The sequence below is a fragment of the Salmo salar genome, chromosome 06, assembly GCF_965601325.2.
Source record: "Salmo salar chromosome 06, fSalSal1, whole genome shotgun sequence".
Lineage (NCBI taxonomy): Eukaryota > Metazoa > Chordata > Actinopteri > Salmoniformes > Salmonidae > Salmo > Salmo salar.
In genome coordinates this window covers 50,276,957-50,292,398 of record NC_138296.1, presented here as the reverse complement: position 1 = coordinate 50,292,398, position 15,442 = coordinate 50,276,957, and the positions used below count along the sequence as shown (strand labels likewise).

The 15,442-nt window shown below is 44.4% G+C and overlaps 1 protein-coding gene across 4 annotated transcripts; it reads left to right on the top strand.

Moving 5' to 3' along the window:
* Positions 1 to 5,181: 5,181 nt before the first annotated feature.
* LOC106607522 (interleukin-2 receptor subunit beta) lies at positions 5,182 to 14,999 on the top strand. Of its 4 annotated transcripts, none has more exons than XM_045720645.2 (11): positions 5,186 to 5,404; positions 6,452 to 6,565; positions 6,870 to 6,951; positions 7,205 to 7,325; positions 7,442 to 7,514; positions 7,796 to 7,889; positions 8,205 to 8,338; positions 10,543 to 10,699; positions 10,963 to 11,065; positions 11,329 to 11,401; positions 13,849 to 14,999. In XM_045720645.2, exons 2-11 carry the CDS (start codon positions 6,470 to 6,472, stop codon positions 14,545 to 14,547), a joined length of 1,632 nt encoding a protein of 543 aa, XP_045576601.1. In that variant the 5' UTR covers positions 5,186 to 5,404; positions 6,452 to 6,469; the 3' UTR covers positions 14,548 to 14,999. The 4 variants fall into 4 exon arrangements, with proteins under 4 accessions (XP_014060028.1, XP_045576601.1, XP_045576602.1 ...); XM_045720646.2 differs by having other exon boundaries at positions 6,866 to 6,951; XM_014204553.3 differs by lacking the exon at positions 6,452 to 6,565 and having other exon boundaries at positions 5,182 to 5,404; positions 6,866 to 6,951.
* The last annotated feature ends 443 nt before the right edge of the window (positions 15,000 to 15,442 follow it).

Below are 15,442 nucleotides of genomic sequence, written 5' to 3'. Positions count from 1 at the left end.
TTAGCGATTTTGAAAGTAGACGCACTTGTCAACTGCAAAAGTAATCTTATTCGCGGGAGGGCAGCACCGTATAATTCTCTGTTAGGTTCACACTAACTTTTTCCGTGCCTAATAGTCCCATTGAAAGCCAATACTCTGTCAAACAGTTACTATAAATCGAGAAAAGTGTATTATCTCTATTTAAACATTAGCATATGTTGATTTGTTATGGCTCATGGTTGCCCAAATGTTTGTGCATCATTAGATTTATTATGAAGGAGCTTATAATGCTGCATCTTTTGATGGAACACTGGACAGTGAATGTTGACATGGGAAACATTCAGGACTCTACCAACAACAAGAACACTTGTGGTCAGGCAGTGCATTCTTTAGTTCTGTTCTCTCCTTACATGACCTAGAATCCTCGTTGCCTCTTGTTTGTTAGTCAAGGCAATGACCTTCACTGGCCAGCCGGAGACAACAGTTGGAGACGAGCCGCAGGTCAGTAGCGTTGGAGAGGGATGGTATAATTCAGTTTATATCCCAAAACGTGGTATTCCACCATAACCTATGCACACAATTAAAAAATTGCTGAAGCTGGAGACTTATATTTTTGTTTTTGCAACTGTGTGTGTCTGTGAGTGTGTGTGTGCTGGAGGTGAGAGTTTTAGCATGCCCGGAGGTTCCTCCTCTCGTGCTGCCTCACTATACTGAGAAAGGGTCAGCCTTTGTCCCTCCCCATTGCTCCTACCACAGCCTGGGACACTGTCTGCACACCAACATCTTTCCAGGTCAGTGTTGCACCAGGTCATTGTTGGGCATCCCTGATTCAGTATGATAAGTGAATTATCAGCACAGGCAGTGACATATACAGTCAAGGAGTACTGTTCCTCTGTCTAATGCTCATGTTCTTTTCTTTTCCTGTCCATGTAACTATTCTATTCTTCCCAGGAGCTCCTCTGGTGTGGAAGTCCCTGATAAAATACTCCTACATCGGTCACCCCTTGTCCGCCCCTCCTACAGACGCCCAGCGTTGGTATGGCCGCAGGACTGATGACATGGGTGGGTGACCTGCTGCTAATGCCACTTATTGCTATATCAGCAACTATTACTACCACTACTACTACCACTCCTAGTAGTACTATGAATACAAATAGTGTTACATTATTCATAATATGCTTTGATAATAAGCTAGATAATAGCTTGATAATAAGCTAATAATAAACACCACTTATTTGATTACTACTACCAATGATATGACAACTAGCTCTATCCTTGCTACATCCACTTATACTCAAACCCCGTTTTCATTCTTCCTCATTTTATTTCTTCTTCCATAGTGAAATGGACAGAAAGAAACATTGTGAACCAGAAGTTGAACAAGGCGCTAAAGGCAATGGGAGAACAAGGAGTCTAAATGAGGCCATGGTGCAGTGGCCATTTCACACCCTCACCGCAGCGCCCATGCACCCTCCACATTATTCACATCTCTTTTAACACATATATCTACATGCAAAACTTTTACAAACCCTCACATTCAGACACACGCACAAGCATACACACAAACATTGTCACAAACTCTCAAAAGTACAAAAACAACCCATCTCCTGACCTCTAAACGCTGTTTTCCTCTCCGCAACAGTTCTGCCCGCTCTGACTCTGGTCCCTGTCTCCAGCCCCACGTCTCGTCATCCTGCTACTCTGTCCTGGATTCCCCACTCTATTACTCCCTTGGATTCCCCTCCAGACCTGCTTACCCTGTCTCAACCCCTCTCGCTCCAGCCTCGGCCTCTGCACCTGGTTTCCAGCAACCCGCCCGAGCTTCCCCTGACCTGCACTCCATCTTCCTCCTGTGTTCCATTAAAAACCTTGGTTACTTCATCCCAGTCTCCATGTCTGAGTCTGCTCTTGGGTTCCCCTGTACCACTCCACGTAACACTACCACTTCGCGGCTGAGCCGTTGTTGCGCCTAGACGTTTCCACTTCACAATAACAACACTTACAGTTGACCGGAGCAGCTCTAGCAGGGCAGACATTTTACAAACTGACTTGTTGGAAAGGTGGCATCCTATGACGGTGCCACGTTGAAAGTCACTGAGCTCTTCAGTAAGGCTATTCTACTGTCAATGTTTAACTATGGAGATTGCATGGCTGTGTGCTTGATTTTTTACACCTGTCAGCAACAGGTGTGGCTGAAATAGCCGAATCCACTAATTTGAAAGGTGTCTACATACTTTTGTGTATGTATATATAGTGTATCTTATTTTCAGCAAATTTGGGTGTGGGTGTCACAAGCACTTTCATTATGTGGCCTTGAATTAAAAGCTTTAGACCAGCTGTGACTTTTCACTCTATTCTAAGAATAGAAACCAATTAGTCAAACAATTATATCATTTCTAAAATGAAATGTTTGAACACCAAATGACTCATTGTGGAGCTTAGGATATGATTTCAATCTGATTAGAATGATAGAATCCGGGCCCCACTTAGAGTAATTACAAAAAACGTTCCACTAAGCTAACATATGGAATTGTTTTAAGATGGTCATACCAATGATAATTTAGCTATTTGATTTAGAATTTTATGACCCCTTTAGGTATCTTTTTATCGATTTAAAAAAATTATTTTATCAAACATTGAATTTGGCTTTACTGCTATTAGCCCATAGAAATGCATTGATTCACAGATTCATAGTTGAAAAATAAATCAAAAGTAAGTAAAGTGTCTGTCCTATATCTGAGAGATATAAGAAGAACAGGAAATTATTACATATATTTTCTTGCCCATATTGAACCTTTTTTGGGGGGTATTAAACTACTTCCATATTTTCTTCCATTATATTGTGGGCGCCCAGGAGCAAAACGGAGAACACCATCGCCTTCGTGAGGTAATATTAGTTTGCATGAGGTGCTTCATTTTACCGGGCGGACAACAGTCTGAAAAAGGACACGTTGCACCTTCACACCCAACTTTTTGAGCAAGATCTCAAAAAGCCCTATAGTTATCAAACTTCAGAGGTGTTGTGATATGATTAGTACACCTTCTCTTTACAAAACATTGTTCTCACCTCCTCCCTTTACACACCACAGCCCCTGTCCCCCCTGTGATCTACAGATGGAGATTGTTTTTCTTATTGCCTCTGTACACAAACTACACATAACACTGAGGCCTCGCACCAACTTCCCGCCACAAAGCGGACTCTGACAATACAACAAGTTTCGTATGTGTCACGTACCCCACCCCCGCCACTCTTCTGCAAACCTCCCTAACCCATGCTGCAGAGTGAAAAGTACTCAGCTAGAGCCCATATGTCTGATGGTGTCAAAGTGCCATCATGGCCAAACCAATGCATTCACTCGCATTCTGTGAACAAACAGGCAGTTGTTGCGACACAAGCCTGAACTTCACTTTGTTTATTGAATGCTTTGTTCCTCACCGTTCACATAAAGAGTGTTTCACAATGCCCTCCTGTACCAAAAGATAAAGCATGAGTTAAGATGTGCAGATACACTTCACAGGACCTGCTCATCTCAATGTGCTGAGCATCTACAACAGCATGCATTTTGTAATGTTGTGACAAGTAGAGGTTTCGATTGGTTTCTATGATGAAGGGATGATTTTCATTTTCAATACAAATTCATTCCAGTACATTGATTGATACAAAGCATTTCATGCAACTGTGTGACATAAAATAGCAATCTACCTATTGCTTATGTTGTTTTGTAAGTCGCATAATATGTAAGTATGTGAAAGAAATCCAACAATGGAGGAAATGGGTATCATGCTGGAGATCTGACACTGTCAGGTGTGTCAAGTGTCAGTTGTGCAGAGGTGAGGACGGAGTCAGGTGCAGGACACAGAACTGAGTAAAATAACATACTTTACTCTGAAAAATAATCAGCCAAATAAATCCACACAGGGATAACAGACCCTAACACAAAAGACTAACACAAAACCAGGAAACAATCACGCACAAAACATAATGAGAACCAGAGGGTTAAATAGGGAAATAATAATAACGTAATGGGAACCAGGTGTGTACAATCAAGACATAACAAATGGAAAAATAAACGTGGATCGGTGGCAGCTAGAAAGCCGGTGACGACGACTGCCGAACGCCGCCCGAACAAGGAGAGGCACCAACTTCGGTGGAAGTCGTGACAAGGTGCCTGCCAGGACCTTCTGCATGACACCATAGACAAACCAATACTCCTTCTATGAGAAAAAGGCCTGTCTTTCCATGGCTACAAAATGAGCGTCCGATGACCTTTGCTTTGTCATACTAACTCAGTTCATCTTTCTATTGCCATTTCTACTTCTGCATTTTATTGACTTTCACAAGGATCTTTTCACTCCAATATCCATTTATTACTTGATTGAAACATTTTTATGACCTAACTTGCTTTCATGAGTGATATACAGTATATTGGAAAACCATTATTTATTTTAACACGTCTAAATGTAGTGTATTCACCTTATGCCTTGATCACACTGACAGTGTCATTGTGCAAAATGGTACACAGCATCATCTGGTTACGTGTGCAACAAAAGTTCAACATTCACCTTCTGCTACCATTTCTGTTTTGCCGTCTACGCATACAGTTTGAGGCATACATTTGATAAATGCAATCCAACAGTATGCACACAGAATGCGCAGAACGCGCTGCAACTGCCTCTCCAACGCAATGTCAGTGTAAACGTGCGTCTCTGTTCTAGCCTACTTTACTGGTGTTCGACTGGAACAGGATGCGGTGTATTCACTATTTATACCTTAACACATAAAGGGGCTCAGGGGCCTAATGGCTTTGCTTGTATTGTATGTGTTGTAGATAAGTGTTTCTCAATCCTGGTACTAGGAAGGGCTACCACATCCTTGTTTTGGACCAAGCACTATTGTACTTAATTTAACTAATCAACTCATCATCACGCCTTTAATTTGAATCAGGTGTGTGACTGCTAGGGCAAAAACAAAAATGGGCAACCCTTTGGGTCCCCAGGACCAAGGTTGATAAACACTGTTGTAGAGAATGGTAATTATACTTTTTTTAATCATCAGTGTTTTGTGTGGCTTCCTGCAAGACACAGGCAAATGTCAGCCTTAGCGAGAGGTTGTGGTTACGTGTGTCACCATGAAATGTCATTGGGCACTTCAATCGAGAGGGAGGGAGGGAGGGAGAGAGAGAGAAAGAGAGCGATAGCGTTAAGGAGCAGGAGAGAATGATAGACAGAAAGTCAGATTGAGAGAGCGCTAGAGGCAGAGAGAGAGAGACAGTCACAAAGGGAGAGACAGACAGAAAGAAACCTACCTGAGGCTAAGGAGACAGAGAGGAGAAAGCATCTACACAAGTCAAATAGTCAAAACAGAGCAAAGAAAGTAGGAGAACAGAATGAGGACTGTGCTGACACGTCGACCCTGACTAAGAGGGTAAGTCTGAAGAGGTTGAATACCTATTTGTTTACATGTGCATTAGCACTTACTTTCTGTAAGATTCAACTTAGATTTACATTTTATATAAAAAAAGCCAAGTTATCATTGAGTATGTATCCCTGTATTGTTCTTGTTATCATCTAGGTGTCAGCTGCATCATCGAATGTAGTCATTTAAAACTAACCCTTAGGACGGCAGGTAGCCTAGCAGTTAGGGTTGAGCCACAACGAAGGTTGCTGGTTTGAATACCCGAGCCAACAAGGTACAAAATCTGTTGACGTGCCATTGTGCAAACACTTAACCCTAATTTGCTTAGTATTACTATGGCTGACTCTGTAAAACAACACATTTCACTGCACCTATCCGGTGTATGTGACAATTCATCATACTGTATGTATGTATGTATGTATGTATGTATGTATGTATGTATGTATGTATGTATGTATGTATGTATGTATGTATGTATGTATGTATGTATGTATGTATGTATGTATGTTTTTTACATTTAGGCCAACCTGGTGAATCTGTCCAACAAGCACTCAAGAGGATAGTGTTTAGACTGTCTAGTTTTTTAGCTGTCTATTGGTGCAAACGAACTTGAACATCTGCCTATTAAGGGGAGACAAGGGTACAAAAGGTTCTCATTGAGAGTTCAACATTAAGTCATGCAGTATTCAGCAGTCTCTGGATGAATGTGTATTCTTTATCGATATCGATTCTAGAGGAGTTTCTGCTGCTGCCTTTAAGTGTGTCACGTCCTGACCATAGAAAGCTGTTATTTTCTATGGTAGTGTAGGTCAGGGCGTGACGGGGGGTTTTCTAGTTTAGTTTATCTATGTTGTCATGTTCTAGTCTTGTATTTCTATGTTGGGTTTTGTTTGGGATGATCTCCAATTAGAGGCAGCTGGTCATCGATGTCTCTAATTGGAGATCATACTTAAGTAGATGTTTTTCCCACCTTGGTTTTGAGTTAGTGTATGTTTCTACTCTGCGTCACAGTTTGTTGTTTTTGTTCGTTCAGTTTATTGTGTATGTATTGCATAGTTTCACAGTGAAAATAAAATGTGGAACGACACACATCCTGCACTTTGGTCCGCTCCTTCCTACGACAACCGTGACAAAGTGCCTACCAAAACTCTTCATGTACTGCAGTCAAAGGTGATGACAGTGGGTAATAATGGTATTGGGCTTGTGACGGAAAGATTTTCATGTCGTATATAATCAATTCAGGATGTCCCTTATCAGTATCGTGTCTGCTGCTGTTCTATGCAACTGTTACTCAGGAGTTTTACTGTCTAAATGTTTCTGGTGTTCCAGTGCTTTGTTATAACAGCCTCTTCATCTTAAGTTTTCATCATCTTTGTTTTACATTTAAACAGTGGTGGTAATGGCCAAGACTCTGTAAGTGATAGTTTCTTCATCTTCTTTTCTTCATCTATGTCATCTTTTGTTTTCCAGTTAGACAGGGGTGGTAATGATGTGGTCCATGCTTCACCTGCTGTTCCTGCTCTCTGTCCCACCAGGCTTCACTCACAACAACCAAGGTAACTAGTGACTTCATGTTACTCTCAGCCTACTCATTCAGATAAGATCTGTGAAAAACAAACAGTACTTGCACCTTGTGGAGAAACACGATTTATTGATTGAATTTATCCCCCCCCCCCCAAAAAAGAAAAAATATTAAAATAAAATGTAAGTCAGATTTGTGAGGTTGGTGAGTTTGTGGATTTTAAAATGATAAGTGTTACTATACAGTAATAATCTTTTTGGTTTGTCTTTGCTGTCTTTCCCTCCAAGGACTGTTTTGTGTGAATGACTACATCAACAACATCACCTGTGTGTGGAACAGCTCGGGAATAGATCCAGATGTGGCCTGCCAGCTCCTCGGTACAAGAGAAGACTATGAAAACAATTTTTTGTAAGGAATATTTTTTGTCTGTCTTTATTACTACTGCAATACAGAAAATGACTGCATTGTGTTTTGAGGTATAAATGCATCCTTGTGTAATATTTTATTTATTTTGTTTTGTATAGCCATAGTAGTTGCGATCTCAAACCCTTGGAAGGTCATTCTTTAGGAGGCTGCAGTTTTGTCTTTAAGGGCCATGTAAGTTTTTCCTGATATCAGAATTATATACAGTATGTTATTCTCCATATATATGTTATTTTACATATCATTTTCATTGTTTTCAATATATATTGATTCCTATTGTATTTTTCAAAAGTGAACTAAATATATCATGTGAAATTTATTTTATAAAAACTACTTGTGAAAATGAGAATTAAAGTTAGAATCCTTAGAATTATTCTCCATGAATGTAGAACAGATGCAAAGAGTTCTTACTTTATTAAACATGCAATCTGTTTTCTGACTGTGTTTCTCTACAGTATTTCAGTTCAAACGAGAACCTCCCCAGAATTAAGGTGGAGTGTGATGGGTCTGAGGCGAAAAACCTCATAAATTACACACCTATCAAGCACAGTGAGTGTCTACTTTTTCAGTGATCTCTTTTGTCTAGTGTACCTGCGAGAGTAGCCTCTCACTAAATAGCTGTTCTTCTTCACTGGTTCATTTGAGAATTTGATTCTTGCATGGGCCATATTCAATACTGAATGTATGTACCACTATCAATGTAAACATTGCTTTGGAAAGCATCTGCTAAATGACAATATTATTAAGTCTTCAGGTCTCAGACAAGGTTACTCATCACCTGATCTTGGTTCACCAAACCGCCTCCTCTATATTTCCACTTCATGGTATTAGATGACTGTGACATCTCCCTCTGTTTCCTCACAGTTAAGATGCATCCTCCTGGTATCCCGGTCATCAATGGGATTAATGCCACCTGGAGTGCTGGTAGTCCGCTGTCTAAGAAGATCTTTGCATACGAGTTCCAGGTGAAGGTGAAGAGGGAAGACCAGCTATGGGGGGTGAGTGAGACAAACCATTGTGTGGGTGGGTGTGAAAGTGTGGTATTGGCTGAACATGCAGTATTCCTGCTGAATGAGGTATAGTGAATCTGATTAGTGGGTAGTCATGCATAATGCCGGTGCCTGAGTATTTAGCTGTGATTTTTGGCTGATTCTTCACTTCCGTAGACATCAAAGCATGATCAAAATCAAATGTTATTAGTCACATGCGCCGAATACAACAGGTGTAGACCTTACAGTGAAATGCTTACTTACCAACAATGCAGTTTAAAAAAATACGGATAAGAATAAGAGATAAAAGTAACAAGTAATTAAAGAGCAGCAGTAAAATAACAACAGCGAGACTATATACAGGGGGCACCGATGCAGAGTCAATGTGCCGGGGCACCGGTTAAATGAGGTAGTATGTACATGTAGGTAGAGTTATTAAACTGACTATGCATTGATGACAACAGAGACTAGCAGTGGTGTAAAGAGGGGGGGGGGGGGGGTGCAAGTAGTCTGGGTAGCCATTTGACTAGATGTTCAGGAGTCTTATGGCTTGGGGGTAGAAGCTGTTTAGAAGCCTCTTGGACCTAGACTTGGCACTCCGGTACTGCTTGCTGTGCAGTAGCCGAGAGAACAGTCTATGACTAGGGGGGCTGGAGTCTTTGACAATTGTTAGGGCCTTCCTCTGACACCGCCTGGTATAGAGGTCCTGGATGGCAGGAAGCTAGGCCCCAGTAATGTACTGGGCTGTTCGCACTACCCTCTGTAGTGTCTTGCGGTCGGAGGCCGAGCAGTTGCCATAGCAGGGAGTGATGCAACCAGTCTGGATGCTCTCGATGGTGCAGCTGTAGAACCTTTTGAGGATCTGAGGACCCATGCCAAATCTTTTCAGTCTCCTGAGGGTGAATAGGTTTTGTCATGCCCTCTTCACGACTGTCTTGGTGTGCTTGGACCATGTTCGTTTATTGGTGATATGGACACCAAGGAACTTGAAGCTCTCAACCTGCTCCACTGCAGCCCTGTCGATGACAATGGGGGCATGCTCGGTCCTCTTTTTCCTGTAGTCCACAATGATCTCCTTTGTCTTGATCACGTTGAGGGAGAGGTTGTTGTCCTGGCACCACACGGCCATTTCTCTGACCTCCTCCCTATAGGCTGTCTCGTCGTTGTCGGTGATCAGGCCTACCACTGTTGTTTCATCGGCAAATTTAATGATGGTTTTGGTCTGCCTGGCCGTGCAGTCATGAGTGAACAGGGAGTACAGGAGGGCACTGAGCACACACCCCTGAGGGGCCTCTGTGTTGAGGATCAGCGTGGTGGATGTGTTTTTACCTACCCTCACCACCTGGGGGCGGCCCGTCAGGAAGTCCAGGATCCAGTTGCAGAGAGAGGTGTTTAGTCCCAGGTTCCTTAGCTTATTGATGAGCTTTGAGGGCACTATGGTGTTGAACACTGAGCCTTAGTCAATGAATAGCATTCTCACATAGGTGTTCCTTTTGTCCAGGTGGGAAAGGGCAGTGTGGAGTGCAATGGAGATTGCGTCTTCTGTGGATCTGTTGGGGCGGTATGCAAATTAATGTGGGTATAGGTTTTCTGGGATGATGGTGTTGATGTGAGCCATGACCAGCCTTTCAAAGCACTTCATGGCTACAGACATGAGTGCTACGGTCGGTAGTCATTTAGACAGGTTACCTCAGTGTTCTTGGACACAGGCACTATGGTGGTCTACTTAAAACATGTTGGTATTACAGACTCAGACAGGGAGAGGTTGAAAATGTCAGTGAAGACACTTGCCAGTTTGTCAGCGCATGCTCGCAGTACACGTCCTGGTAATCCGTCTGGCCCTGCGGCCTTGTGAATGTTGACCTGTTTAAAGGTCTTACTCACATCGGCTGCGGAGAGCGTGATCACACATTCTTCCGGAACAGCTGGTGCTCTCATGCATGTTTCAGTGTTATTTGCCTCGAAGCGAGCATAGAAGTAGTTTAGCTCGTCTGGTAGACTCGTGTCACTGGGCAGCTCTCGACCGTGCTTCCCTTTGTAGTCTGTAATGGTTTGCAAGCCCTGCCACATCCGATGAGCGTCAGAGCCTGTGTAGTACGATTTGAGTTACACACACTCATCTCAAATCAGGATTTCAGCCTGAATAGTTTGAGACAGTCTTCTAGCTTTGCAGTGATTATGCTTATTTTTGTCTACCTGTCTGTCTCTGTCAGGAGGTCAACAATTTGACCAGACCAAAGCAGGAACCGTGGATGGAGCTGGGTGTGGAGGAGAGTGGGATTCATCACATCAGGGTGAGAGTCAAGCCGACCCAACCCGCCTCTAGCCACTGGAGTGAGTGGAGCCCCACTGCCTCCTGGACATCAGAGGGTGAGGTCTTACCAACCTTTGCTACGTTTGATGCCATGCCATGCCACAAACTTAAACATTACATCTACTATATGTTCGGTCATGCAGAAGACTCTATCCTATCCAGAGAAACTGACAGTCGGTGCATAGTGAAGTTCATGCGGCCCATACAGGAATAAAACTCATTTGCTTGTCTACAAAATTGTGTTAACGACCAGTGTTAAATGCATCCAGATGCATTTCCGAGACATATATTCCAACCGTGCTTCCGTTCTGTGTTTCAGTGGAGTCCCCGGACCTGACTTTGTGGCTGGTGTTGAGTGGTGTGTTTTTCATTCTCATCGTTGTCATGTTGCTAGTCTTCTACAAAACACATATTAACAATAGGTGAGTTATGCGTAAAGGTGGATTTATATGCGTATTGCTGGGTCAGATCAGGAGTGAGACCCACAACCTTTGTCTCAGTGAGTTAATTTGGTCTTGTGCCATGTTGATGACGGGGCTTGATTTTTATCATTGGTTGCATAATCCAATATGAAGCAGAATTTGCTGTCAGGACCTTAGGTCTGTTTGGGTATGTAGTGTCAAGTTAATTCTGGGACAGACCCAAGATGGTTTATTAAAATCCATGTTGTTTTGGTGCTCTACAGGAAACACCAGTATGTGCCTGACCCCGCCAAGTACTTCCAGCCACTTAACTCTGTCCATGGTGGAAACTTTCAGGTACCTGGAAAATACTCCAACTTCCTGCTAAACTTAAACTGTTGAACCAATAAAATTCTGTGTATGTGGCTTTATTCACTAGCGTGAATGTTTTCTTGATATGAAAATCTAGTGAACAGCCTAATATAATATTCTTGAACCTGGTTGAGTGGAAATGTCCGCATTTCTATCCTTATTTAACTTTACTTACTACTTACTTACATTTGATACTTACAGTTGTGTAACTGCCGTCGTCAAAATGAGACCAAGGTGCAGCGGAGGATGTGTTCATCTTGAAAGACTTTAATGGACTAAATGAACACTTACAAAATAAACCAAAAACGACCAGCAACAGTTCTGTCAGGTTGTAAAACTAAACAGAAAACATTCACCCACAAACCCCAAAGGAAAAACAGGCTGCCTTTGTATGACTCTCAATCAGCCACAACGATCTACAGCTGTTCCTGATTGAGAGCCATACACGGCCGAAACAAAGTAATACACCAACATAGAAAACGGAACATAGAACGCCCACCCATGTCACACCCTGGCCTAACCAAAAATAGAGAACAAAAAACCCTCTCTGGCCAGGGCGTTACAGTACCCCCCCCCCCAAAGGTGCGGACTCCGGCCGCAAAACCTGACTCTAAAGGGGAGGGTCTGGGTGGGCCTTCCTTACGGCGGTGGCTCTGGTGCGGGACGTGGGCCCCGCTCCACCATCGGCTTGGCCCACTTAGGTGGCGACTCCGGCTGCGCCCGGCTGGCGGGCGACTCCGGCTGCGTCCGGCTGGCGGGCGACTCCGGCGGCTCCGGACAGGCGGGCGGCTCCGGCGGCTCCGGACAGGCGGGCGACTCCGGTGGCTCCGGACTGGCGGGCGGCTCTGGCGGCTCCGGACTGGCGGGCGGCTCTGGCTGCTCCGGACTGGGAAGACCCACTGGAGGCCTGGTCCGAGGAGGAGGCACAGGATAGACCAGGATGGGGAGACCCACTGGAGGCCTGGTCCGACGAGGAGGCACAGGATAGACCAGGATGGGGAGACCCACTGGAGGCCTGGTCCGAGGAGGAGGCACAGGATAGACCGGGCTGTGGGGGAGCACTGAAGTTCTGGTGTGTAGGCTTGACACCCCTACTCCAGGCTGAATGGCCACTCTAGCCCGGCACGGGCGGAGCGCAGGCATAGGACGAACTGAGCCCTCCCAGCGCCCTGGAGACACAGTGCGCAGAGCCGGCGCAGGATAGCCTGGACCGAAACGGCGCACTGGAGACCAGACGCGCTGAGCTGGCACAATCCGTCCTGGCTCGATGCCCACTCTCGCATGGCACTTGCGGGGGGCTGGCATGTAGCGCTCCGGGCTATCAACGCGTACTGGGGACACTGTGCGCTTTACCGCATAACACGGTGCCTGACCAGTACTATGCTGCCTCCTGTAAGCACGGGAAGTTGGCCCAGAATTCCATCCTGGCTCAGCCACACTTCCCGTGTGCCCCCCCCAAAAGTTTTTTGGGGCTGCCTCTCGTGCCTGTTGCGCTCCCTTGCCTCATACCACCGCCTCTCAGCTTTCGCTGCCTCCAGCTCCTCTTTCGGGCGGCGATATTCCCCAGCTTGACTCCATGGTCCCTTTCCGTCCAGTAATTCCTCCCACGTCCAGGAATCCTGAACCTTCTGCTCCTTCCTCTCACGCTGCTTGGTCCGTTTATGGTGGGTGAATCTGTAACGGCCGTCATCAAAATGAGACCAAGGTGCATCGGAGGATGTGTTCATCTTGAAAGACTTTAATGGACTAAATGAACACTTACAAAATAAACCAAAAACAACCAGCAACAGTTCTGTCAGGTTGTAAAACTAAACAGAAAACATTCACCCACAAACCCCAAAGGAAAAACAGGCTGCCTATGTATGACTCTCAATCAGCAACAACGATCTACAGCTGTTCCTGATTGAGAGCCATACACGGCCGAAACAAAGTAATACACCAACATAGAAAACGGAACATAGAACGCCCACCCATGTCACACCCTGGCCTAACCAAAAATAGAGAACAAAAAACCCTCTCTATGGTCAGGGCGTTACAAGTTGGGAACAGTCTCTTTAGTTGCCAGTAAAAGGAAAGTGCCCAGCCACAGTAAAAACCCAAAGAAAACATTAGTCATGAGCATAGGCTCCTTGATGTGGTTTCTCTGTTGGTTTGAATTTCTTGCAGTAACAGTTAGATGCAGACATAGACACGCTCTCTCTACCACACGTTACACATTAACACACCAATAAACTCACGTATGCACTCATTTTAGACTTACAAACAAGCACACAGACACACACTGATCTTGCAGTATCTTTCAAAACTTGATACTTGCCAGTGTAGATGCAGTAAAATATTTATCTTTGTCATTTTGCCTAAGTGTCAGCATAACTTTAAATTTCACCAATAACTGACACTGTACATGTGTGTCTCTGGCCCTCCCCATGCAGAAATGGCTGAGCCCCTTGTTTGCTCCAAAGTGCTTCATCACCGCCCAGCTCGGCGAGGACATCTCCCCTGTGGAGGTGTCTGGAACAGAAGTCTGGGACATCACCGACTCCACCAGCTCCACCAGCGCGGCCTTCCTCCTACACTCTGACCCCAACACCCAACACCGCGGCCAGTCCTCCTGCTTCTCCAACATCGGCTACTTCTACCCCAGCGGCCTCCGCATCGAGTCTTGTCCCGTCTACTTCACCTACCAGGGGGAGCACAGCTCTCTCTACGCCACCACCACATGCTCCTCCTATGAGCTCTTGGAACTTCTCGGTCAGCTGCAGAGGGAGCCCCAGAGCCCAGACTCTGGGTTCGGCATGGAGAGCATAGAGAGGAAGGCCCAGGTGGAGGAGGAAGGAAAGGGTAAGAAGGAAAGGGATGTGGCTCCAGTTGACCATCATTCACCCCCTCTTGTCCTACCAGTCTCCCTGCCTGCTGGGATCCCTCCAGGCCCTCACCATCCCCTGAGTCTCCCTCAACTCCCCCTTCATAATCCTGAGTCTAACTCTGCCATGGAGCCTAGCAGCAGTTACAATGCCTGGCCAGTAGAGGCTGCTCTAGGCAGATCCTCCTCAATGACAGTGGAACCCAGTTGTAGCGGCTATTTGACCATTAATGAGCTGCAGAATACCCACAGCAACAAGTCTATTTGAACAATCCATTTTTTAATCAATTTACATTTTAGTTAAGCTGTTGAACTTATTCTTCGTGCAAACTATGACACAAGGCTCAGATAATGCAGGTACAAAATATTTTTTTGGCATGGTATTTTACATGATAAAATACCATGTAGCTTATTTGTATTTTATATACATTTTGTATATTACTTGTATTACTATTGAGGCAGCTGGTTTGCCAATGCGTTGTTACTTTATCTCAGATAGTTAGTGCTGCTAGTTGTTTTTGTCTTTAAATGTGCTCACTGACAGCTTGTTTGTATGAAGACCTGAATAAAACCTCTGGCAGAAGAGAAGTGGGTCAGCCTTAAACTTCCTATGTTTGTGGGCTTAGGTACAAAGCAAAAAGGCAGTAACAGCTAATTTGGTCGAAAATGAGTTAGGCATTTTTGGTACATTAAATACATGCTTAATCATGTGGACAAGTATCCTGCCTCTAATGTATTGTGTTTTGGAGAAAATGGGGTCATGTTAGCAGTAACTGCATTCACCCAGTTCAATGTAACATCAATAAGTTTAGGCTACTACATGATACTCAAATTTTCCCTATACCCATCATGAGGTTGTTACAACCTAGCCTAAGAATGAAAGTTTACAACGTAGGTACACACAGGTCGAGAGAAGTTAAAGATTACAGACAGTGACACATTGATAGACAGCGACACATTCAATCCCGCCTTGCACACTCTTGTCTGCTATATGGTATGACATCTTCGAAGAGTTCACACTGCTGGTAAATCCACAGTGGGATTCCCTGACCTTTTCAGCTGCTCACAAAGAGTTTTCATACTCCCGTGTATTATGCTACAACTTCTCTATAGCTAAGAAGAATGAGTGTATTCAAAGAGAAATGATAAGACAAGAGGTGGTA

Coding starts and splice junctions, on each gene's coding strand:
- LOC106607522 (XM_045720645.2), top strand. CDS start 6,470: ATGTGGAACGACACACATCCTGCACTTTGGTCCGCTCCTTCCTACGAC. Junction 6,952..7,204: donor CTTCACTCACAACAACCAAG/GTAACTAGTGAC, acceptor TTTCCCTCCAAG/GACTGTTTTGTGTGAATGAC. Junction 10,700..10,962: donor TGCCTCCTGGACATCAGAGG/GTGAGGTCTTAC, acceptor TCTGTGTTTCAG/TGGAGTCCCCGGACCTGACT.